This window comes from Budorcas taxicolor, chromosome 16, assembly GCF_023091745.1.
Source record: "Budorcas taxicolor isolate Tak-1 chromosome 16, Takin1.1, whole genome shotgun sequence".
Taxonomy (NCBI): Eukaryota; Metazoa; Chordata; class Mammalia; order Artiodactyla; family Bovidae; genus Budorcas; species Budorcas taxicolor.
The window spans coordinates 50560589-50584514 of record NC_068925.1 but is presented as its reverse complement, the minus strand read 5'-3'; the positions used below and the strand labels follow the sequence as shown (position 1 = coordinate 50584514).

Sequence of the window (23926 nt, the reverse complement as noted above, 5' to 3'; positions counted from 1 at the left end):
TGGCTTTCACAGACCCACTCGGATGATTAACCTGCTTCTCTGCCGACTTGCTCACGTGCTCTGGAAGCCCAACAGTGATGACGGGATCATGTCCTGCCCCCAGAGCTCTGACATCCGGCCAGCAGCTATCTGCCATGACCACTCTGCCTTTCAGGGATCCAGGGACAACATCCAGGAACATCTCTGTCTCTCACCATGGGAGCTGGTGGTAGAGCCCTGGGACACGGCTCAACACCAATGGTGCCCAGGACACCCCCCACCCCGCCCCACCCCCCCAGCAAGTGTCCACAGAAGTCAGGCAGAGAAACCTGCTGAGACTGTGATCTTCATGGAAGTGAAAAGTGAAAGTGAAAAGTGCTCAGTTGTGTCCTACTCGTTGTGTCCCCATGGACTGTAGCCCCCCATTCTCCTCTGTCCTTGGAGTTCTCTAGGCAAGAATGCTGGAGTGGGTTGCCATGCCCTCCTCCAGGGGATCTTCCTGACTCAGGGATTGAATCCAAGTCTCCTGTATTGCAGGCGGATTCTTTACCATCTAAGCCACCAGGGAAGCCCTGATCTTCGTGGAACAAAATTGTTAACACGTATTAACACTGCTTTAAATATGTGCTGGGTGGGCACATCTTGCTGTGCCCTTCAGATGATGCCAGGATTCGAGCAGAGAGAAGCTGCTTCTCCCAAAGGAACAGGTGACGGCCGAGGCCTTGGTCCCTGTGTCCTGTCCTCACGCACGTGTTTGCCCCCAAGGCCAGGACAGGAATGGGGCCCGTTGCCTGAGCTGGTGTGGATGACAGGAACACAATGCAATGGATACTTTCCACTTTGGAGGGTGATTTGCCCCAGGTCTCTGAACGAAAGGTAAAGCCACAATAAAACTCCTGGTCCCGCCTCCCACAGGCTTAGCCCGGGCAGGTAGGCAGCTGGGTGCAAAGGTATCGGACCCTGATGGCCATTGGAAATCGCCAGCTCTCATCTTCAGACCCGCAGCGGTGGCCTCCAAGGGATGAGGGCAGAGCCCTGGGGAGAGGCAGGAAGTGACCCCCGACCTCCACCTCCAACCTTTGCTGAAAGCCTTCAAACATATTTAAAAGTGTTACAAGGACAATGGCTTCCCCGGGTCTGCAGATCTGCCAGGGCGTGCAGAATGACAGATGATTCCAAAGATAATCAGACCCTCCGGTAGGACATTATGTCCAAATTCCACCATATTCCGTGTCTCTACACAGTTTCCATGTGAATGCCAAGCGAGGAGCTGAGCTCACTCCCAACTCAAACCATGTTGAGGAGAATGGACGTCCCTTGGCACAAGAGGTGAGCCCCCTGGAGACTAGACTAGGGCCAGCGCCCTGTGAACCGCCAGCAGGAAGATGTTTCCGCCAGCCAGTACTGTCATCAGGGTCATCTTTCAGCTACAGACGCAGCCTCTGTTCGCCTGCTGGAGTCTGTACATATACACATATTTTTTAAACTCAGAGACATTTTCTAAGCTCAGAGAATCGGGGCACAAGTCAAACCCTCAATGGTGGAGGGAGAGGACTCCTTTCTCCCAGGTATTACAGTTCCTGAACACGGTCACCCTGACCATGTATCTCCAGGCTGTTATGACTTCTGTCCAGGGCTGGAGACGGGGTCCTCGGAAGAGGCAGAAATAGCCAGCCTCCCGTGGCCCCATTGGGGGGGCCACCACCGCCTCCCCTGTGTGGGGCTATCCACGCCATCTGCAAGAACTCTCTCCTTGCAGTTCCTCTGGAGTTTGAATTTCACCCCCCACTCCACCTGTCAGCATGGTTTATCCTCACCAACTTTCACAGCTCCATCTCCCTGGGTCTTCCTTTAAAGGATCTTTAGAAAATTGTTGGCAATCTGAACGTTTTTCCCCCAGAGGGGAAAATAAAAAAAGACCGTGTGCTCTGTGTGACTGAAGGGAACAGCAGCAGCCAGAAGCCTGGAAACCAGCCCCCATTAGAAGCACCGCCCTCTCAAGAAGCAGTGTTTATTTAGAAGTTGGCTTGAGATGGGGGCCTTCCATGTGGAAGGTCTCCCGGAAAACTGAGGCATATGTGTGTGCTTTTGTCACCGCGACCACGTGCAGCCAGGTGGCCCCTGAAGACACAGACAAGACTCAGTCAAGCAGGCTGCCAGCCCGCCGGGTGCAATAGGGCCCTTTTGGCGACTTGACGGCCAGTGAGAAGCAACAGGCAAAAGTAACGCCAAGCGTTCCTGTTGGCAGGCCCATGGGCCCTTGTCCCTAACTGTCACATACTTGGATCAAACGCATCTTTTATCTCTTCGTCTGGGACATGGCATCATAATGATGACCAGATGTGGGGGGACCTGGGACATGTGTCCAGGGGGATACTGCTTGACGGACTTGCAGGCACTGGTGGCTGGTCACTTCTGGAAGCAGCCAATCCTTCCAGACCCTGAGCCCCTCTCTCCGTTCAGGGACTGGGTCACCGTGCCCTGTGGTGGGCAGGCCCCTGTCCAGCGGGCACAGGTCCCCAATGGGAAGCGGAGGCCGAGAACAGCTGAGTGGGGGGCTTTCACCTGGGTCATGGTGGCTCCTATCTCCCTGTCCTTTGGGCTCCTGGACTGGGAATCAGCTCCCAGCAGAGACAGGTCGGCCCTGAGCTGGAGAGGGCACCCACCGCATGTAGCCACCTTGGCTTCAGAAGGGTTCACTTTCTGCACAAGATGCGGCTTGGGCACTCTGGCCACCGGGTTCTGTGGGAATGGAGGGAGGAAGACCTCAGCAGGGCCACAGGGCAGGGGCTACGATGGGAGGAGAGACTGCCTGGAACGGCAACAGGTGATGGCCTCAGAGCCTCACCCCTCCCAGGTCCTCTGTGGACCAAGCTGTTCCACATTTCCAAAGTGGAATGTCCATGGGAAGTTACAAAAACGGCACCAGATGTACAGATGCTGTCCCCCTGTGGGGTTCTGGTCATGTCCTTTTTCTCTAGCAGCTGCTTCTGAGCAATTGAGCAAAGACACTGACAATAAGCAGGGCAGTATCTGCAAAACAAGGCGCCTCCAAGCTGCGGTAAAGATCTCGTTGACATGGGGTCGGTTTGCAGAGAGTGTTCCTTGTCCCACATTTCAACTCTGAGCCGGTGGGTATACAGGACCACGGACGCCCATTCAGAAGCCCCTGCCCTTGAACCATCATCTGTTTTACCCTGCAGGGCCCCTCCCCACAGACTCACTTCAGCCCACACGCCCCACCCGCACCCAATGCCCAGAGGTTGAGTGGATGGAGGCAGAGACTCTGCGGACAATGGTGCCTAGTGGGACCAGAGCTGGCACGGGGTGTGGTTCCCCAGAACTTCTCCAATGTCGTGGGCAGTTGGGGGTCCCTCCTTCAACTACGCAGAGCAACCCCGCCTAGGTTGTGTGTCACCCAGGAAAATCATTGTTTGGCTAAGGAAAGAAAAGTGCTGAGAGAGAGAACTGTGGAGCAGAGTTGCACACTTGCCTAGGGGGTGTCCAAACCTCACCAGGTGCAACCCTGAAGTTCATCTGAGCAGAACAATTGCTGAACCCCAGCTTCCTCAGAGGCAGGAACATGGACAGAATGTGTCCTGGGCTTTCGGAGACGAGCCCAAGTGGGCTTCTGCTGCTGCCCAGTGAGCCCCAGGACACTGATGCGGAGGCAAAGGAAGGCACCCCCTGGGGACTCAGTCCCGCCTCCAGGCAGACTGTTCTCAGAGGGTCCGATGTGGCTTTATTTTTCTCTCATGGCCCTACCCTCTCTCTCTTAGCAAAAGCCACTCCCCTCCCAGCCTTTGTTGTGTGGATCTCAATCTTATCTGGAAATTCTGTAACCAAGGGGATGTGGTGATGTAGGGCTCGCCCACCCTGTGCACAGGGCACCTGGGAGTCCCTTCTCTGAGACCGGGGAAGAAGGCACAGTGTCCTCCAGCTCATCGTGGTTTCTACGGGAAGAGGGAAGCTAATAGAAGACATCACTGTGCAGGTGGGCAGCAGGCTCCCTGGAGAGGAGGAGACGGGGGCTGGCACGAAGGCAGGGACGCAGCACAGGGGCTGGGCAGCCACCAGAAGACCAGCCCGGGTCACTTCTGGAAATGTGACTGCAAACACAGCCTCACTTTGGGTTGCAGAGGGCATTGAGGGCATGATTTAAAATAGATGTGATGCTGGGAAAGGTTGAGGGTAAGAGGAGAAGGGGGTGGCAGAGGACAAAATGGTTGGATGGCATCATCGACTCAATGGACGTGAGCTTGAGCAAGCTCAGGGAGACAGTGAAGAACAGGGAAGCGTGGCATACTGCAGTCCATGGAGTCACAAAGAGCCAGACACGACTTAGTGACTAAACAAGATAGATGAATGAATCAGTTAAACATAGAGATCTTTCTTAGGAACAGGACTGTGCGTTCAGAACCCTCTGGAAAGCAGGCCCTTGAAGATTCCACAACTTGCAGCCTCATTTTTCAGGAACCAGTGAAGGGCCCCCTCGTAGAGCTCCCCGGGAGGAGACGGGCCTCTAAACTTTGCTGGGTCAGGCACCAAAGGCGGGTGCCACCAACCTGCCCCTGAGATGCAAGGCCGCCACGCTCTCCTGACACCATCTGTGTTGGAGGGGCTGCCCACCCTCTGGGCTGGCGTCCGATTAATCGCCGTCTGTTGTTCTCCTTTGACAACTAGTTTAACCACCTACGTGAACTAGACATGCCGCGTCCTCCTTAATTAAATGTCTGAGGTGAGGCTTCATCTGTGGGGAATTCCTCCCGCTGCAGAAGGAACCTCTGGGTCGGCAGCCCGGGACAGCTCAGAGTGGAGGAGTCCAGGCGGGGCTCTGAAACACACCGCAGGCCTCACAGGAGGAAGCTTCGCTCCTCGGTGAAGCAATTAGATTTTTCCTGGGGCGGGGCCTTAAGTGTCGTTCACAGATGTCTTCATTCCTGAGAGTGTGACCCAGCCTGGAGTTCATAAGATTAAAGTCTTTAATAAGCCCCCCTAGCCGACCCCATAAAAAGCCATCTTCCAAACAAGCCATCGTGTGGCCGGAAGTGATTAGAGACACCCCGAGGACATGGTCAGGAAGCTTGATTTGGGGAACAAAATCCTTCTGAGGAAGAGAAAGGACAAGGAGAAGGAAGGGGTGGGGGAGGAGCTGGGCTGAAGGAGGAAGAGGAGAAAGAAGGGGAAGAGGAAGAAGAAAGGGGGAATGGAGGAGGGAAAACCCCAAGAGAAAACAGATTCCAGACTGGCACCATCCCTACCCCCAGGAAACACCACTCAACTGAGCACGTGCTGCCAGGTTCGCGACCAGAAGGGCCCGAATCACACCGCTCACTGCAGTCAGCCCTGGAGGTCTTTGGACATGTGAACAAGTTCCTTGATCTTCTTTCTGGGGCAGGACACATGATTTAGGCTGCAGGTGGCCATAGGCATTGAAGCTCCCAGAAGACGGTCCAGGTGATACTCCCCAAGCTGGCCGCTCCCACCAGCCAGCTCTATGGGAGAGCTTCAGGTGGGCTTCCGGAAGGGCATAGCGGTCCGACCCACCCCACACCCACTCTGTTCTCTCTGTGGCATGGGAGTTCGTGTGCTTTAGGAGTTTTTCTTCCCAGTGTGAGGTCTGGCTGGGGTGCAGGTGGTCTAATGACTCGTGGGAGATTCCTGGACCGAGTAGCCCTGCAGAGCAGCCTCGCAGAGCTCAGCTTGACCACGTAAGAGGAACCTGAGCAGGCCTGGCAATGGATGGTGCAGCCTCAAAGGGCCCGGGTTAGCACAATGGGTCAGAGCCCCTCATCTGTCAGCCACGCCCACCCAGCCAGCACTTTCTAGAGAGGTCCCAGGGATGGCCGCTTCTCCATTTCAGCCCAGACCTTAACAAAAATGTCTACAACAAAAATGTCACCGCCTGGGGCCACCACTGCCGCCCCTTCCCCCAGCAACAGCCTAGTAATGACCCTGTGCCCCTGCACGTGGCTCCCTGGTGCCAGGGCAAAATTAAACCAGGCTGATGGCAACATAGTTATTTGCTGCCTGGGCAATTATTCCCCCCTCCCCCAGCTGCCCAGGGGGACAAGTGGGCCTTATAGAAACCAGAGCCAGAGCACAGTTTTAATTATCATGGTCAGGCCAGGGGACGCTGACATGTGGGGCCAAGCCCCACCTCCAGTCCCCGAGGAAGACACTTTTATTGCCTCTTAGGGAAGTGAGTGTTTTAGGGCAGCCGATCCTTTACAAGCCCAGTTCTTCCCACACCTGTGCTGCTGCCGTCTGAACCCTTGGAGAATTCCCCAGGGCAGGGCTGCAAGTAGAGATGAAAGGGAGACAGCAGGAAATGTGTAGGGGTCCCCAGAATAAACTGGGTGCCTCTCAGAAAGGGGGTTCCTGGTGGACAGGGCTATGCAGGCAAGGACGTGTCTTCTGGAATCAGACGGTGGGTTCTGTGTGGTCTGTCAATGTGCGATTTTGCATTGCAAGGTCCCCCGGGCTCGGCAACAAGCTGAGGACATGGGATGGCTGCTGGGGGGGAGCAGAGCTCTGGTCAGGTTCCCAGGAAGGGGGCGCAACTCCTCCCACCCCACACTCAGCCCCGCAGTGCTTACTGTGTGCCGACGAGAATCACAAGTGGAGCAGATACAGACGCACTGCTGGGCGGGGCCAGTCTCTGCCGAGCTCCACGGGGACACAGACCAGAGCAGCTGACCCCCACCAGGAGGTCAGGGAGAGGAAGCGGGTGCTCTGCTTGGGAAGGAAGGAGGGGGCTCCTCGCAGATACAAGTGTCCCTCCTGCTTCTTCCTCCTCGGCTCCGGCTCCGGGAGCAGGCTGCCCACACCCTGAAGGTCCCTCCCTTCACCATCAGCCTGAAAGGGAGCCGCCACCCCGTGTAGGAGGAGGGGCCCTGGGCTGGGGGCATCCCTGTGCCGGGCAGCCGGCAGCCCCAAATGTCAGCCCTGATGTCAGCCGCAGGCCAGAGGTGTCAGGGCCCGGGCTGCCGCTGCGCTCGCAAGTCGTAAATACCGCCTAAGTGGCTCCTGTCACCTTGCCGCAGCCGCGTTTCCATCTGCAGCAGCCCAAGGTGATTAATGAGAATTATCATTAACGCTAATCAGAGCCGTTTGGAGGAGGCTGGGGGAAGGAAGTGCCCTTTGTGGGGCTGCGGAGACCACTCTGAAGGGTGTGCATGCGCGTCGGGGTGCACACTGCTTTGTGCACACACACTCACGTGCCCTTGCATACACATGGACTCACATGCACACACGTGCACTCACACATGTGCATGCATACATGTGCACTGTACGTGCATACTCATGGGCACACAAATGCACTCACACGCAAGCACACACACACAGGATGGGTTCCGAGGCTGCCTAGTGGAAGGGCTCTGGCAGATGGGGAGGAGCTGGCCGGTGTTAAGAACAGCCCTTGCCTGTCATGAAGGCCAGGGAGCCGACTGCCAGTAACACAGGCCTGGCCTAGCACGGCTCAGCCCGGCTGGGACGAACTCTCTCCCTCCAGCACTGAGCGCGCTCTCAACTCAACGTGCTTGGCAGCCCGTCACAGACTAGACAGGCTTGGCCAAAACCAGAACCAAAGCAGGAGGGGCCATGGCCACACTTTAGGCTTGGGGTGCAGTACAGGGGCCCCGTGTGGGTTCCCTGCTCCTCCGTCGGTTGGCACACAGCCTGGACCCCTGTTCCCAGCCCACTCCCACCCCATCACACCGGGGCCGCCTTTTTCCCGTCCGTCTCTGAGGAAGTGGCCGACGGGGCTTCGCAGCGGGCTTCCCTGCCCTCCGCATCCTCGCTCGGGGGGCCGTGCGGCTTAAAGATACAAAGTGTCCTTTTATTGGAAATATCAATTCAGAAAGGGGCTAGTAGTAAGCTGAGAATATTTGGATAAACTTGACAGCCCTTAGGACTAAAAAAGACCTTTTGTTCCCTCCAAGAAAAAGGCTGTCGCACCACCCCGGGCTCACTGGAGCCAGTCCAGAAAAAACTGAGGTCGGAGCAGAAAAGTGATGAGGGCGTCTCGTGAAAGATCTTTCCTCTGGGTCAAATGTTTATTAGTATTTAGTTTATTATTTTATTAGAATGTGTGGTTACTGTCCTATTGCATAATACAAAGCTCTGAGCGTGTCTTCGAACACCCAGTCGGGTCCAGCCCAGCCTCCTGGGGCACAAAGGGAACTTTGTGGCATGTAGGGGGTGGGGTGGGGGGTGGCACTGGCGTGTTTTATTTTGTTCTGCTTTGTTTTTGAGATGTTGACCTGTTTAAGAAGGAGCAGGCGTCTCCGGGTGTTTGCCCTCAGACGAACAGAGGGTTTCCCACGGCTTGGAGGTCTAGCTGTCACAGGGAGGGGTCGCCTCACCTTTTCCAGTGGCGGGAGGTTGTGCATGTGGGTTGCGTGGCAGCTGTGATTCGTGCGGGTCTCCACCAGCAGAGAACCCAGCTGGTACCCAGAGGGTGGGAACACGGGAGAAGCTCCTTCTCGGCTGACCACCAGCCTGACTTGCAAACAACCACATGGCTTTCCAGAAGAAGCTGGGACCTGATGGGCCGCCAGCCCAGCACCTCGCCAAGAGCCGCACCCACATGTCCGTGGCCCAGAAACACACATGCAGCCCAACGCTGCCCTGGTCTCAGGGCTCTGTCTCCACCTACCGGCCCCCCAAAGAGACCAGTTATTCTCTGAGGTCCCCGTGAATGGACAGCCCTCCGGAACCCACACGAGATGAAAATCAGACCTAAATGGATCCTCTTCTGCTCAAACACACAAAAAGGAGAAAAACCCATCTGACTCGAGTTGCTGGAGGAAAATGAGCCAACCTCGAGTGAGAGGGCCCTTCGCAAGTTGGGAGAGACACACACCCCCAACCCTCAAAAGGAAACCAGGTTGCTGTCTGCAAGCAGACTGGTCATGCAAACAGCCTAGGGTCTGAGTCCCATGGGAATCCAGAAATTTCTCCATCACCGGCCTCTGCAGAAAAACCTCAGCTGGTGGGTGTTCTCCCGGGTCGTGAGTGTGGGCCGTAGAGCTGCCTCTGGGAGGGGTCACACCCACGTGCTTTGGGGACAGGGTGACAGTGGACCCCGGGCAAAGCAAGCTAGAGGTTCACTTTCAAATGCACCTTGGTCCTGGTCCTGTCCCAGTGAGATGCCAGATCCCACAGGCCTGTATTTAACTCTATGTGTCAGGTATGGACTGGGCCTCCAATGTGCACCGCAAGATTTTAAGGAGACAGTGTCTTCAGAGAGGATTTCTGCTTCCACCCTAGAAAATATACATAAACGTAAAATACTGACAAAAGTGGAAGTTGTCATGCATATTAAAGTAATTACATTTAGGAAATTCCCTGGCAGTCCAGTGGTTAAGACTCTGAGCTTCCAATGCAGGGGATACAGATCTGCTCCCTGGTTGAGGAACTAAGATCCCACCTGCCACGTGGTGAGGCTAGAAAAAAATATTAAATTTTAGAAGTCATCTTTAAAAATGAAATAATTACATTTATGGGTTTATTTTTCATAATTCATAGTTGATATGACAGAACTGTTGGAACAGAAAGTGAGTATACTTATTTTAAATTCAGTTCAACTTAATTTAAATTCAGTTTCAATTCAGTTACGTTTTTCATTACATTTTTTTTTCTTTTTTTTTTTTTCCTTTATTTTAATTTACAATACTGTAATGGTTTTGCCATACATTGACATGAATCCACCACAGGTGTAAAATTAAGTATTTAAATAGGGAAAAACATTTGTCTTTAAAAACAAGGCACTTGGGAAAGAATCAAAGAGATTATTTTTCCTTAAAAGATCATTTTTAAATAGTCATCATTTGGAGAGGAAGACTAAACAAAAGGAATTTAAAATAAAAGTAAAGTAATAGATGTTTGGAAAATAAGAGATGAAGGGTGTTTTCCATCTGACCTCCCCAAAGGCTGAGACTCCCCACAAAGGCAAGGAACCTTCTAGAAAAGAGCTTGGACCCCAGCAGAGGGCAGGAGCTGGTGATACTTAGGAAAACCACCAGCTGGGTGAACATTCCTGCCCTCCCTGGCCTCAGCAAGCACTGCCTCTCTGCCCGGAGCAGCCCCAAACATGCCTCGTAGAGTCAGATGCCCACACCAGCCAGTAGTCGCCATGTGGAGCAGTTCTGCCAGGCTCCTGGACACAGTTCCCAGCTCAGGTTGCTCCTGCTGCTGCTAAGTCGCTTCAGTCGTGTCCGACTCTGTGCAACCTCAGAGACGACAGCCCACCAGGCTCCCCCGTCCATGGGATTCTTCAGGCAAGAACACTGGAGTGGGTTGCCATTTCCTTCTCAGTCACACCCAATTCCAGGCTCCTGCACCTTCACCTGATGGACATCTGGGGGCGTCTTGGGCCCTGGAGACTCATGATCAAGCTCTGGGTGCCCAGAGCTGGCTAGGAAGATTTCAGAGCAAACCCTTCTCTGCCCACAGCTGTGCAGAAGCCGGAGATCCAGGGAGCCAGAATGCAGAGGAGACCACCAACCCCCTCTTCCCCAGACACAGAGCCCCCAGCTGCTTCCACTCCGGGGTAGGAAGGAACCGTCTCTGCACACACGCAGCCCCTCATCTTAAGAGAGCTCCAGTCCAATCGGGAAACCGGGGGAGTCGAGGTGGGTGGTGGTCCTGACTCAGGACAGCAGCCGGGTGAGCTGCTTCACTTTAATTAAGCAGAGCAGCGTGTTCCCTTTTTCCATGGGTTTTATTCGGGTCCTGACAACGTCAATAGAAACAGATCTGCCAGAATAAGTCATACGCAGCTCACTCAAGGGAAGAGAGAAATGTGCCCTCCCATCCTTGCCTCTCTCCAAAGAGAAAAACACAATAGCGGAATCCACAAGAAAGATTCCGATTAGAATGTTCCGAGGCTCTTAAACACCCCCGTTTAAATTCTGGGTAATCGGCGGCATTGTGCTGCCCCTGAAGAGGCTGTAGGGTTGGTGGGTGCCGTTCAGAACCATTTGTGTCATATGAATGCTGGTGATTAGATTTTTAATAAACCGTTTCAATTCTATTTCCTGGGCTTGAATAGATGTTTGCACTTGGCTGGTGTGGACTTGAAAGGGGTCCAGGTAATATCATTGTGGGGGACATACTCTTAATTCCTTTAATATATTTTGTCAAAGGTGACTGGCTGTAGAAACTGGCTGGAACACAGGGAGAGGGGGAGAGCGATTGAATTTAATTGGCTCCATTTGTCATTCAAGACTGACTTCGCCGCACCTCTGTCTATGAATCATTTCCAAATTTGCTGGTCTGACCCAGTGTGCCCACAGCTTGGGAAGGAAGCCGGCTTTGGGTTCCCAGGGCAACATCTCGGGCTGGGCTCACATCCGAGGGCAGGGCTGGCGTGAGGCTCAAGGTCCATCAGGGAGCATCTCTATCGGCCTCTCGGTGGGATGACGGTGCATGAGAACCAGGGAATACAGGAGATCACAGGATCTAGAAAACTAGCATCGCAGTCTCAGGCTCTTAACATTCCACTGCCGATGTGCCGGGAGGGTTGGGGGCCAGAGAAAGGAGGAGCCCATCGGGTTCCAGTTCCAGGGCCCCGGGACCCCTCCCTACTCAGCCAACTAGATGACAGCTGAATCCTAGGAAGTGGAGCCATTACAACAAAGTGTTCAGAGGGAAACACGCCTCCTCTCCCTGTAAAGCTTGGGGTCAGCCAGCACTCTCACCTGTGATACCTGGCTGCTGGGAAGGAAGCCGGAGCTAGCCTCTAAATGGGCATCCAGACACTTCACCAGAAGCTCTTGCCCGTGGCCATTTTTGTCTGTCAATGAGCAGTGCTTGTGATGGGCTTAGCAAGGTATTTGCTGAGAGCTGGCCGGTTGAATTTCAAGCTATTTGCAGGAGCTGATCTCAGAACATGAGGCCTGATTCAGAGGCAACGAGTCATGGAGCTTCTCTAGATGGTTGAATCCCCTGGAGAAGGAAGAAGGATGGGCCCTGAGAGACTGAGTCACCAGTGGGGGCGGGCCACTGAGTCACAATATAACCTGGTTCAATGCGTCCCAGCTGCCGTCAAACCTTCCTGTGTGCTTACAGGGTGCTGAGATGGACAGGCCAGCCCAGCCTCTGCCCTGGGAATAGGATATTGCCAAATTGACCTCAGGGGAGATTACACTGTGACACTGTGCGCCGGACAGACATACTGTAAAGCTGGATTCCAGGATAGATTGCAACTCTGATTTCCAGAGAGGGAGAGAGACTGAAAGGAGAGTCTGTGTGTCCTTTAGCAGAATCCATGGAGGAATGAGAAGGTAAAGGGTCCCGAATGCGACAAGGGGACACGAGGAAAGAAAGACCTTTGGACCCTTGGAATATTGGGGGACATTCTCAGTTGTCTTAAGGCACCTACCCATTCTTTGTCACCCAAACATTTATTGAGCACCCACTGTCCCTGGCCATGGGAATCAGGCAGATGAAACCTTCAAAGCCCTCATTGTGCAGGGGAGGAGAAAGAAATTGTGTGGGCAGGACAGCCACGGTCTATCATTGTCCTTACTATGATGAGGCAGGTGCTGTGAGAGCCCCTCAGAGGGGTCCACCCTGAATGATCAGGGCATTTTTCCTGCAAGAGGTGTCCCTGTGTTCTTCTACTTTTATACCTCTCAGCAGAGTATTTCCTTCTGGCTCACCCTGGGAGTTGGAGAAAGCCAGAAGTGTCTGAGTAGGCTAGAAGTACTCTGTACCTCATTCATCCATCCAACCAGCCATTCATCCATTCACTCATCCATCCATCCAACCATCCATCCAATTATCCCCTCATCCATCCATTCTTTCATCCAATCATCCACTCAAACATCCATCTAGCCAACTATCTGGTCATCCATCTATCCAACTATCCATCCCTCCATCTATCCATTCACCCAACCATCCATTCATCCAACTATTTGCTACTCCATCCATCCATTTCCATTTATCCAGATGCTCCCTCATCCATCCATCCATTCATCCAACTACTGCCTCATCCATCCAGCCATCCACTCATCCATCCTTCTATCCAACCATCTGATCATCCATCTATCCCACCATCTACCCATTCATTCATCCACTCATCCATCCACCATCTATCCTTCCATGGACTTGTTCAGTGAGCCCCATGTGAACACTGGTCCTTGGTGAGTTGGGAAGCTTCAGTTGCTCTTGGCCACCATCCTCTGATAGAGCAGAGGTGAAAAGGGCAGGACTGGCCAGGATATATGGTTCCCACAGGTCACAAAATGGGCAAGACAGGCAGCCAGTGTGCAGTGTCCAGCTGGTCTGCCCCTTTCCAGCTGTTCAGCATTAGGCTGGTTACTTCACTCCTCTGTGCTCAGCTTTCTCATCTACAAATGTGGCTACAACAGAGGCTCCCCAGCAGGGAGAGGAGCTTCTAGTGACCTGGTAGTGAGACTCAGCAGCGACCAGCGGTGGGGGTGACGTCAGCAGTCTGTAGTCGCCCCCTCCTGACCAAGGGTGGGTGGAGAGAGCCCTGGAGCAGCCTCTGCACATCACTGACTTCCAGAGATGAGGAGGATGTCTAAGAGGAAGGGGGAGAAGCCTGAGCCTTTCTCAGCCCTGTGTGTCCGCTTCTCTGAAAGCTGCATCTGGACAGTACCCTCGGTGCAGCCCATGTCGGCTATTGTCCATGATGACGGGGTCATCTGAGAGGGGCTGAGGTTGTGGGCTGGAGGGAGCACAGTGCTATCCTAGGGTCAGAGAGTGAAGTGAGGAGGTCCTGGGCATCCCTGGGGGCTCCTCAGCCTGACACTTGGCTCCCACACTGGGGCTTGTGTCCAGCAAAGAAAAGGTCCAGGCAGCCCCACCCCACCCCCACCCCCAGGCCTCAGGGAGCATGCTTGCTATTTTGGGAAGCCCCCGCCCCTAATGTACAGCAGCTTAGCCATTGTGGGAATTCCTCCTGCACCTGCTAGGGGGTAGGCGGGGGAGCCCCGTTCACAAGCTCTGCAGTTTGTCACCATCAGTGTGGCCAGAGAAAGGTTATGAATGTGACACCTCCCGGGGGCCTCGCATCAACTCAACGACAGAGAAACCGCTTCCTGTGGGCAGCCCCTGGGCTCCTGCCTTGCCCCTCGCAAAGATGCTGCCGCAAGCCTTTGGTTTGGGGTGTTTGGGCTTTTTTTTTTCCAATCTTTTTTATGATCAAGAATCAAATGCAAGGGTGTCACTTCAGAATGTCACAGCTGAGTCTGTGGTCATGTGCAGACTTCAGGCTCAGAGACTTCTGCTCCGAACCCAGCTTCAAGTCAAATCAGGGTTTGAAAAAGTGTTTGGGTTGTTAGCGATTTAACCACGGCAGCCCAGGGAGCCTGCAGCCTGCTGTGGGGCCAGGACAGGGGTGGGCGTGGAGCTCGCTAGCTGGGGTGGAGGTGGTTAACAAGCCAGGCCAGGATTTCGAGGGTCTTCTCTGTCCCTGTAGCCATTACCTGTCCAAACCGTCCCAGGTGTTGGCCCCAGAACGGCTGCTCAGGATTCTGCCCCCCACTGAGAACCAAACTACCTGCCCCGTCCCCAGGTCCAGCCGCTGTTGGCTGGACCCAAGGTGAACGTTTTCACTCCACAAGGAGCAGAGCCTCCAGCCTCATGGGAGCCCCCATGAGGCTGGGCCTTGCGTGCTGGTGCTTGTCTTGAGGGCTTCCCCGGTGGCTCAGATGGTAAAGAATCTGCCTGCAATGCCAGAGGCCCGGGTTCGATCCCTGGGTCAGGAAGATCCCCTGGAGACGGGAAAGGCAATCCACTGAAGTATTCTTGCCTGGAGAATCCCATGGACAGGGGAGTCTGGCGGGCTGCAGTCCATGCGGTTGCAAAGAGTGAGCAACTAACACCTGCAGGATGACCACGTGGGGGCCCCCACGAGGCATTCCTGGGTCCCCAGCTATGGTGCCAGGGCAGGGGGATGAAGGAGGAAAGGGCCACACCTGGGTTATTAGGGTCGGAAACCTCTGCAGGAGCCCATCTGGAGAGAGGGAACCTCCCTCCAGACACCAGCCATCTCCTTGGGATGGAGCTAAAGTGAGGCTGGGAGCCGGTCCGGGCTCTGCAGGTGTCAGCCCCATTTGGGTGGTTCAGGCTCAGCCTGAGGTTCTTGCTTTGACCCTGCTGTCCACACAGCCACCGAAATGCCATCTCAGTGCTCGTAAGAAATGTCCCAGAAAGGGGACTTCCCTGGCACTCCAGTGCTTGGGACTTCGACATCGGGTTCAATCCCTGGTTGGGGAGATAAGATCCCACACGTTGTTGTTTAGTTGCTAAGTCGTGTCCAACTCTATGCAGCTCCATGGACTGCAGCCCACCAGGCTCCTCTGTCCATGGGATTTCCCAAGCAGGAAAACTGGAGTGGGTTGCCACTGACTTCTTCAAGGTATCATCCCAACCGAGGGATGGAACCCTCATCTTCTGCACTGGAAGATGATTCTTTACCACTGAGCCACCAGGGAAGCAAGATCCCACATTCCTTGTGGACAAAAAAACAAAATGTAAAACAGAAGCACTATTATAACAAATTCAATAAAGACTTTAAAATTGGTCCATATCAGAAAAAAAAAAAGAAACTTTAAGAAAGAAAGAAGTGCCCCAGAAAGGCTACAGAATTCTTGTGCCACCATGTGCTGCCAGCATTGCACTGAGGATAGAGCCTCTGGGCAAAGGTGCCCTCTCAAGTGACCGCAGCTCCCCCCCACCCCATGAGGGGAGGGGCCCAGGAAGCCTCCCCTAGAGCCCCGCTGGCCTGGGTCTATGAGGAGGGCCCCCTCCTGCTGAGAGCTGCAGTCAACCTAGGTCTCCCTGCAGTGACCAGGGCTTTCTCTCTGGGGACAGCCCCAAACCTCCAGATATTGACAGGAGAGACCCCATACAGGTGGGCAGAGGGACCCTTTTTTAATTAATTTTTATTGGAATATAGTTGATTGACAATGTTCGGTTAGTTTCTACAGTACAGCAAGGTGAATCAGTTATGCATATTCATAGATCCACTCTTTGTAGCTTCTTTATTCATACAGGTTATTACAAGATATTTGAGTATATTTCCCTTTGCTATACAATAGGTCCTTATGAGTTATCTATTTTATATATAGTAGTGTGTATTTGTTAATCTCAAACTCCTAATTTATCCCTCCCCTGTCTTCCCCCCTGGTAACCGTAAGTTTGCTTTCTAAGTCTGTGACTGTCTCTGTTTTATAAACAGGCTCATTTGTACTGTTTTTTTTAGATTCCACATATAAGTAATATCATATGAAACTTGTCTTTCTCTGACTTATTTTACTCAGTATGACTCTTTCTAGGTCCATCTACGTCGCTATAAATGGCATTATTTCGTCCCTTTTATGACTGGGTAATATTCCATTGTGTATGTGAACCGCATCTTTACCCATTCCTCTTTCAGTGGGTGCTTAGATTGCTTTCGTGTCCTGGCTGTTGTAAATAGTGCGGCAGTGAATGTTGTGATCAGAGGGATATTTGAAGGGAGACACCCAAGATGGAGCCTGTTTGCTGAGGGCCCCTCTCCTACCCACTACCAGGGCTGGTTTTTCACTTGGGAGCCCCAGGCAGCCCATGGAAGACTCCTGACTGCCCTGGAGTCTGGGCTTCTTACCCACCTGGCAGACCCAGGAGGGGGCCCTGCTTCTGACCAGCACCCTCGTCATCCTGTAGTGGGCATGCCCCCACCCTGACCCAGCATATTTCTGAAGAACAGATGAGCAGATGCCAAGAGCCAAAGAGGCAGCAGACGCCCACTGCCATCCGTGGCCAAAGCTACTTCCCTGCAGCACCTGTGCCCTTGAGCGTGGCATAGCTATGGGCATGGGGCTCTGTTTGGGATGTCTTCACAGAGCTAGCAAGGACAAGCCAAGTGTTCTTATAGTGTGAGTGCTTGCAAGGAGCCCTAGGTCTCTACAGAAAACAAGAAAGAGGCTATCTAGTTTCAAAGAGGAAACCGAAGCAGGAGCCCAGATAACCCCTGTGTTGTCACATTCAGAGTTTATAATGTCTAGCCTGGAAAGGTAACTATGATCAGAGAGTCTGCCTCCCTCTGGAGCACCCTAGAGGGATGACCACTGAGACCTCCTTGAATCGCCTCAGTGACAGGGCACTCTTCCCCTCGTGAAGTTCCTTGCCCACCCCATGGCCTGCCTGTAGGGGCATCTCAGCTGCTGGTCTGAGGTTTCAGCGGACCCCTCCAGTTGCCAGTCACCCTGAGGGGCCTCTGTGTCTGAGTGAGCCTCTCATTCATTGATTTCCCAGCAGACTTAAGGGCACTGGTTTCAATCCTCAGTTTTCCTGTTTATTTCTGATGGGTCAGGACCGTGAGCTATGGCCACTGACACGGCCTGCCGTGATGGACGGAATGTGCAAGGAGGAAGCTAAGCCCCCAAACACCCGACTCAGCAGGAGCCCTCTGGGCACACCAAGGGCCAGGGACTCTCAGAACAGCCTGCATAGCCCTGCCTTCACTGAAGCCCCTCTTCTTGTCCCTCGGGTTCTGTTGGTGAGACCAGGAGTGTAAGTCGTGCTCTAGGCCAGGCGATGCTCGGGGTCAGAGCAGAATCTCTGCTTTGCCTCCATTTACTCTCCAGTTTTCTGAGATGCACACAGACACTGCTGGGAGAGTTGTGCAGGCCCCTGCTGAGGAGGGAAAGGGAAAAAAAAGGAGAAATAAACGAAGAATCAGATGGAAGGGAAGGAGGAGAGAGGAGAGCCCAGGCATGTGGCAGCACAGAGTACTGGGGCATTTTGTGGGAGATGGTCTGTGAACCTGAGGAAGCACTGTGGCACCTGGGGGTCAGGATTTTGAGGGGAAAGGCTCTGAGAATCCTGGGGGTGTCACCTAGCATTTGGGTATGTCACTGATTCCTGGTCTGGTCTTTGCAGGCATCTGTGGACCCTGAAAACAGAGAGTGTGGTTGCTGGGGTCTGGCTCTCAGCGGAGAGGCTCTGCCCGCCACTAACAGGAGCAGCTGCCTAGGCAGGGGCCTGGGGCAGCTGCCTAATGGGTTCTGAGCAGCCAGGAAGGAGAGGGCCTGGGAGTCTGGCCCCGGCCCCTGCGGCCTGCTGCTGCACCATCTCGGTCCCCCTCCCAGGCACCAGCTTCCTCTGCAGAACCCCCATTCTGGGCTGTGCTGTTGGGACCCTGAGACCAAGACCCTCTGGCTCTTATCCCCCACCACGCATGCCCCACTGCCCTGGAACTGTCCCACGGAGACCACAGTCAGCAGCCGTGCCCTAGGAGCCCCACGTGGCTCCTTCCAAGCACAAGCCCGTGGACACTGGCTCTCTCTACCCTACCCCCTTCATGGGCTTAGGAGACAGGCTGGTGTCTGTCTTGGAGGAACAGTGTCCATGAGTTACCTGCTCCCCCTGGAAGCACTCCCTCCCTTCCCCCTTCCCCCCCCTTCTCCCCCGCTCCACCACTGCCTTCCTCTCAGCCTGAGCAGGTGGGGCCCAGTGACCCGCCCCCAGGACTCCTATCTCCTGGGCAGCCGGGTGACCCTGTCCCGCCAGTGCTTGGTCATGTCACCACCGAGCCCATAATGAGAGTCAGGACGGAGGATTTACGAGCTCATCCAGGCCCCACGTCCGCACCCAGCAGAGGTGTTTTCAGAAAGCCTCTCCCCCACCTCCTTCCATCACAAGAATGGGCTTTCTGTTCCAGCTACTCGTGGATGCCATAAATCCTGCCATGTGTGTGTGTGCGTGTGTGTGTGCACGTGTGTGCGTGCACACGTGCACATGCGGGTGCCTGTGGGCAGGACAGACTGCACAGCTTGGTGGCTGGATGTGTGGCTCTGAATCAGCTCAAGAAGGTGTCTGGATGAGAAGGATGAGACCTACCACTGGTCCCAGCACTGGGCTCAGGCCTCTTCTGCGCCGAGTTGCAGTAGCAGGACATGGAGCTGAGGGGCCGGACTCCCAGGCCTGCTCCTTCCTGGCTGCTCAGAACCCATTAGACAGCTGACTACAGACGTGTCCGCATCCCCGCCAGCATGCACACCCCAGACGGGCCCATTAAACGTGAGGGAACAGGCCCAGCAGCAAGCCCACAGATTCGAAGTGCAAGAAACCTCAAATGATGTGCAAAAATAATTGTCAAGGTTAAGAATTTTTCCATGCCTTTGCTTCATACTCTGCCTTTCTGGTGGGGGTGATTTACGAGCTGGGGAAGCTGGTGGGGGGATAAGGGGTGGGGAGGCCCATGGGGGAAAGTGGGCAGGAGGGCAGCTTTCTTTGGAGGCCCCAGGGCCCCCAAGGCTCAGCCCCGAGCAGCCCAGAGTCAGGCTTTGAGTGCCATCAGGCAGGGGGCCCAGACCTCAGATCTGCAGAGAGACCCCACCTGAGGCCGTAGCAGCCTCTAGGCCACTGCCTGCCAATGTCGCCCTAGGAGATTTGGGGGTAGGGGGTTGCTGGACCCTCCCTCATTCATGAACCGAGCTTGCAGCCTGGGCCATGGGCTCTAATGTCACCCACTACTTCTCTGTCCACTTCTACCAGTATTGGCCTCCTGAGACAAGGCCCTTACACAGAACAAACCAGGCCTCAGGCCCTGCTGAGCTGGATCTTGATCTGTCCTTATGGGCCCTGGAAGGTCTTATTCCAAAAGAGGCAGGAGAGGGGACCTGTGGCCACTTGGGCCTGCTTGCTGGGTCCCAGAGCAGACAGGGAGGCCCCCTCTCTGACTCCAGACAGCATGCAATGAAGATGGGGGGCCTGGGCTGGGGGATGCCCTGCTCCAGGGGGCCTCTGCCAGCCTCCACCCAGGAGGTCCACAGTGGTGAGCAGGGGGCAGTGCTGGCTCAGAGAGAGACCTCAGCCCACTCATGTAGTAATACGAGAGTCCTGGAGGCCACATCCATGGCTGTGAGGAGAGAAGGGCAGAGACAGAAGGAAAGGAGGCCAAGGGGAGATGAACATCACTGCCCATTTCTCCCCATCTGGAGTCAGAAACGGCACAGCCCACCAGGGCCCCAAACAAGAAGCCAGGCCTACAGCCTCCTGCCCACCTGGCCTGAGGCCTGAGCTGGGGCCACTCCTAGGAACATCTCTCTGGTCCGAAGCAGAAAAGCAGCAGCTTCCAGATCAGGCTTCTGTCCTCCTGGTCCATCATCCAGGTGTGCCCAGGTGTGCCCTTGTGTGCCCCACAGAGATAAGACTGAGACAGGGTCCTGGTGACAGGGTTAAGGCCTCTAAGACCCACACTACCCAACCTGGTCCTGCATTGCCACTTTGAGGACCCAACACCAGGGTTTCTTGTGCCTCCCTGGAGGAAAGATCAGCCTCCCCTGCTACCTCTCAAGGAGGAAGGGTTTATTCTCTTTGGGAGGAAGAAGTTAACCAAGACCTCCTCTGTCACCCCAGAAAACCACCTGGGGTGCTCACGAGGGAGAAGGGATCCCTGGACCTTCAGAGGTTTTCAGGAAGTGATAGCCACCCTGTGGTCATCCAAGTGGCTGAGCTTGGGAACCAGGGAAGTTTCCCAAGAGGGGCTGCTGACCACACAGGGAAGACACACCAGGAGCTGGGCAGGGGACCTGGAGTATTTATTGCCTCTGAGCTCTGGGCCCTGCACCCAAGAAGGATGGAGACAGGCTGGAGGCCCTGCAACAGTGTCCACGCAGGTGAGCCACTGACTGTGTCTGCGTTCAGACACACTTGAGAGGCCTGTGGATGTTTGGTGAATGTGGGCCATCACGTGGAGGAGAGATGCCTGCTCTGGGAGGACTGAGAGGGGCTGAGTAGGAGGGAGGGTCCTGCCGTGCTCCACTAGGGATGCAGTGGATTGTCTGGGTGGCCACAGGGCTGTGCGCATGCCCACAGGTGTGCAGGCAGAGGTGTGGACTTGCTCCCACACTCAGGCAGGGCATGGGTATGGGGCTGGGGGATGAACCTGGGATCGTCCAGCCGTCTTACAGTGGTGCAGAATCTGCTAGAACCAAGAGTCAATGGGCTGTCCTTGATCTGGCCTTCTGGGCTTCTCTGTCCCACCCCCCATAAGTCCTTTGAGAAATGAAGGGTCAAGCACCATCTCGGGGGTGACAGGAGACACAGGGGTGTGCACACGATGGTTGCAATGGCTCACAGTGTCATTTACCATCTCTGCATATCCCAGACTGGACCGTGGGCCACTGGACCGTGGACCCAGACTGAGGCCCATTCGCAGGGTGGTGAGGGAGACTGAGAGAAACAGACAGAGAGAGACAGAGAGAGTTGGCCAGCCCCCACCCGGCCACACCCAGCTGTGAAGATGCTGGATGAGGGGCACAGGGACAGAGTAGGGAGGAGTGGGGTGGGAGTCCCTGGGCCTTGGCCACCCGGCCCCCCTTCCTCCCTGTGATGCAGGGAGGTGGCGGGCGCCTCGCCGAGTGGAGGTGCCACTAACCACAGCTTTGCTTGGTGGGTCTCTTGTGGGTTTCCTGCAGTTGGGGTGGGAGGTAAGAGGAGGGGCCGACGAGAGGCGTTAGTGCTGGGGGCGGGGCCTCTCCCTGTGGCCTGGACTCCCTCCTCGAGTCCACAGTGGCCTCCTGGTGTGGCCAAGAGCAGAGCGTGGCCCTTCACCCCTGCAGCCACACTGTCCCAGGCTCTCTGGGCTCTCACCTTTCTTTCAGAATGAGGCCCATTCGCTTAAAGTCTCCAAAATGGAGAATCATCAGAGTGGAGGCCTCTGGACTCACAGCCCCGTCCAGGTCAGCTCAGCAGCTGCTCGGAGACTCGTCGTGTCGGGGCGGCTGCCATGGGCTCCAGGGGGTGGGGTGTGGTCACACACAAGGACTGCAGGCAGGTTCTGGGCCTGCCACAGCAAAGCGGCCACCTCCCGAAACCTTGCTGACTCACTGGCTGGGCAGGACCCTTGGTCATTTAGAAAGTGTCCATGGACGTTTGGGAGGCATCTGAGCTGTTTGTAAAGCGTCCTGATTCTCTGGCCAGAAATGGGCTTCTCAGGCCTCAGGGGCAGCCTCCTTCCCTTTCCGGGTCCTTACCTGTTCATCAGATGGCACTGGGGAGACCCCAGGGAATCTATAGGCTGTGGCACCTATATTCAGCCTCCTCAGTTTGTCCCCTGCCCTGACTTTACTGGGTCCTTCTGACACCTGCTCCTATCACATCTGCCCACCTGAACACATCTGCCCACCCGAACACATCTGCCCACCCACCTGAATGCACCTGCCCACCTGGATACCCTTGCCTACCTGGACACCTCTACCCACCTAAACATCCCTGCCTACCTGGACACACTTGCCCACCTGAATAATCCTGACCACCTGGACACCCTTGCCAACCTGGACACACCTACCCACCTGGAAACACTTGCCCACCTGAACAGTCCTGCCCACCTGAACAGTCCTGCCCACCTGGACACTCTTGCCAACCTGGACACACATGCCCACCTGGACATCCGTGCCTACCTGGACACCCCTGCCCACCTGAACAATCCTGCCCACCTAGACAATCCTGCCCACCTAGACAATCCTGCCCAAATGAATTATTCTGCCCACCTGGACACCCCTGGCAACCTGGACAATCCTACCCACCTGAATTATCCTGCCCACCTGGATACCCCTTGCCCAGCTAGACATCCCTGCCCATCAGAACATATACTTCCGGTCCTCAGTGTAGTGGTGTCCTCAGCCCCACCCCCTCCCCTCCTAGCCTCTCAGCCCAGCTGCCCAGGAAGCTCGCCCACAGTGCCACCGGGCTCCACGGCTCTGGATCTCTGAGCAGGCACTGATAGAGCAGATGGGAGGGACTCTGCCTACAGTTCCCACCTCAGGGCCTGGTAGCTTCAGGGAGGCACCCCTCAGCAGGGCCAGCAGTCAGGTCTTCTGGGAGATGGCCTGCTCGGAGGTGCACATGCCAGAGAAGCACCCTGCCTCTGCCTGTCAGAATCATGTTCAGAGAGCACAGCAACAACAAAGTACCTAACGCAGGTCGGACCCACGGGGCCTCTGCAGGCAGGGCGTCTGCAAGCCCCCGGTGTCAGGTGGAAACTTCCACTTTTAAGAAAACCCAACGGTTCTCCTTCTTGCAGGCTGCTGTGAACACGCACGCACGCTTGCACACATGCGCACACAGGCACACACGCGTGCGCACAGGCACATGCACAGAGATGCGCCTGCAGCCACACCCCAACCACACCTTCACCTTCGAGATCGCTCATCTCCAGCCCACACCCCGTGCTCTCAGCAGAGGGCTCTGCTCTCGGACACAGCGGCCTCTGCTTTCTCACATGTGGGGCGGCTCGCTGGGGAGTTTTTGCAGCCCCAGTGGCACTTTTATGGCTCTGCCAGGGCAGTGATCTACTCGGTGAGAAAGACAGGGCCATCCTCCTACCTCTGCACTGGGCCCCCTCCCGGAGGCTTTTGAGTATGGGCGGGCCGGGTGGGCCGAGTGCCTCGCCGATGCCCGGAGGGTCGGCTAACGTCCAGTGGCTGAACGGAGCTTCCTCCTCTGAGGAAGCGGTGACTTCTCTCGCTGGGCAAACACGGAGTGCGTCGGCTCTAGCACACAGGATGCCTCTGAGCTTCCTTGGTTCTCTCTCTTGCCCGGCAGATCTCCGAGGACCTGGACAGCGGGAAGCTCTGCGTGGATGCTCAGCAGGCCGGGGCTGGCAGCTGGCTCAAGTACATCCGCGTGGCATGCTCCTGTGACGACCAGAACCTCACCATGTGTCAGATCAATGAGCAGGTAGGTCCGGCTCGCACGGAGCCTTGTCCTCGGGGCCTTGGTACTGAGGCGGACGGGAATGGGGGCGCCGAGGTGAAGGGTTAACCGCGCCTCTGCCGAGCCCATCCTGCAGCGGGGGCGGGGAGGGCTACTTGACACTTGGCCAGTGCCGAGTTTCCGGGAACTTGGTGACACCCCACGAATGCCTTTGTGCCATGGCCTCGCCTGGGGCTGATGGGGCCTGAGAGCCGAAACATGATGG

At 55.3% G+C, this 23926-nt stretch overlaps 1 protein-coding gene across 1 annotated transcript in view; it reads left to right on the top strand.

The window, feature by feature from the left end:
• The window catches only part of PRDM16 (PR/SET domain 16), a 334085-nt gene that overhangs the window by 258686 nt on the left and 51473 nt on the right, over window positions 1-23926 (top strand). Inside the window, exon 5 of the mRNA XM_052653611.1 lies at window positions 23551-23685. Within this exon, the coding sequence (XP_052509571.1) occupies window positions 23551-23685 (135 nt within the window). The remainder of the gene's footprint in view (window positions 1-23550; window positions 23686-23926) is intronic.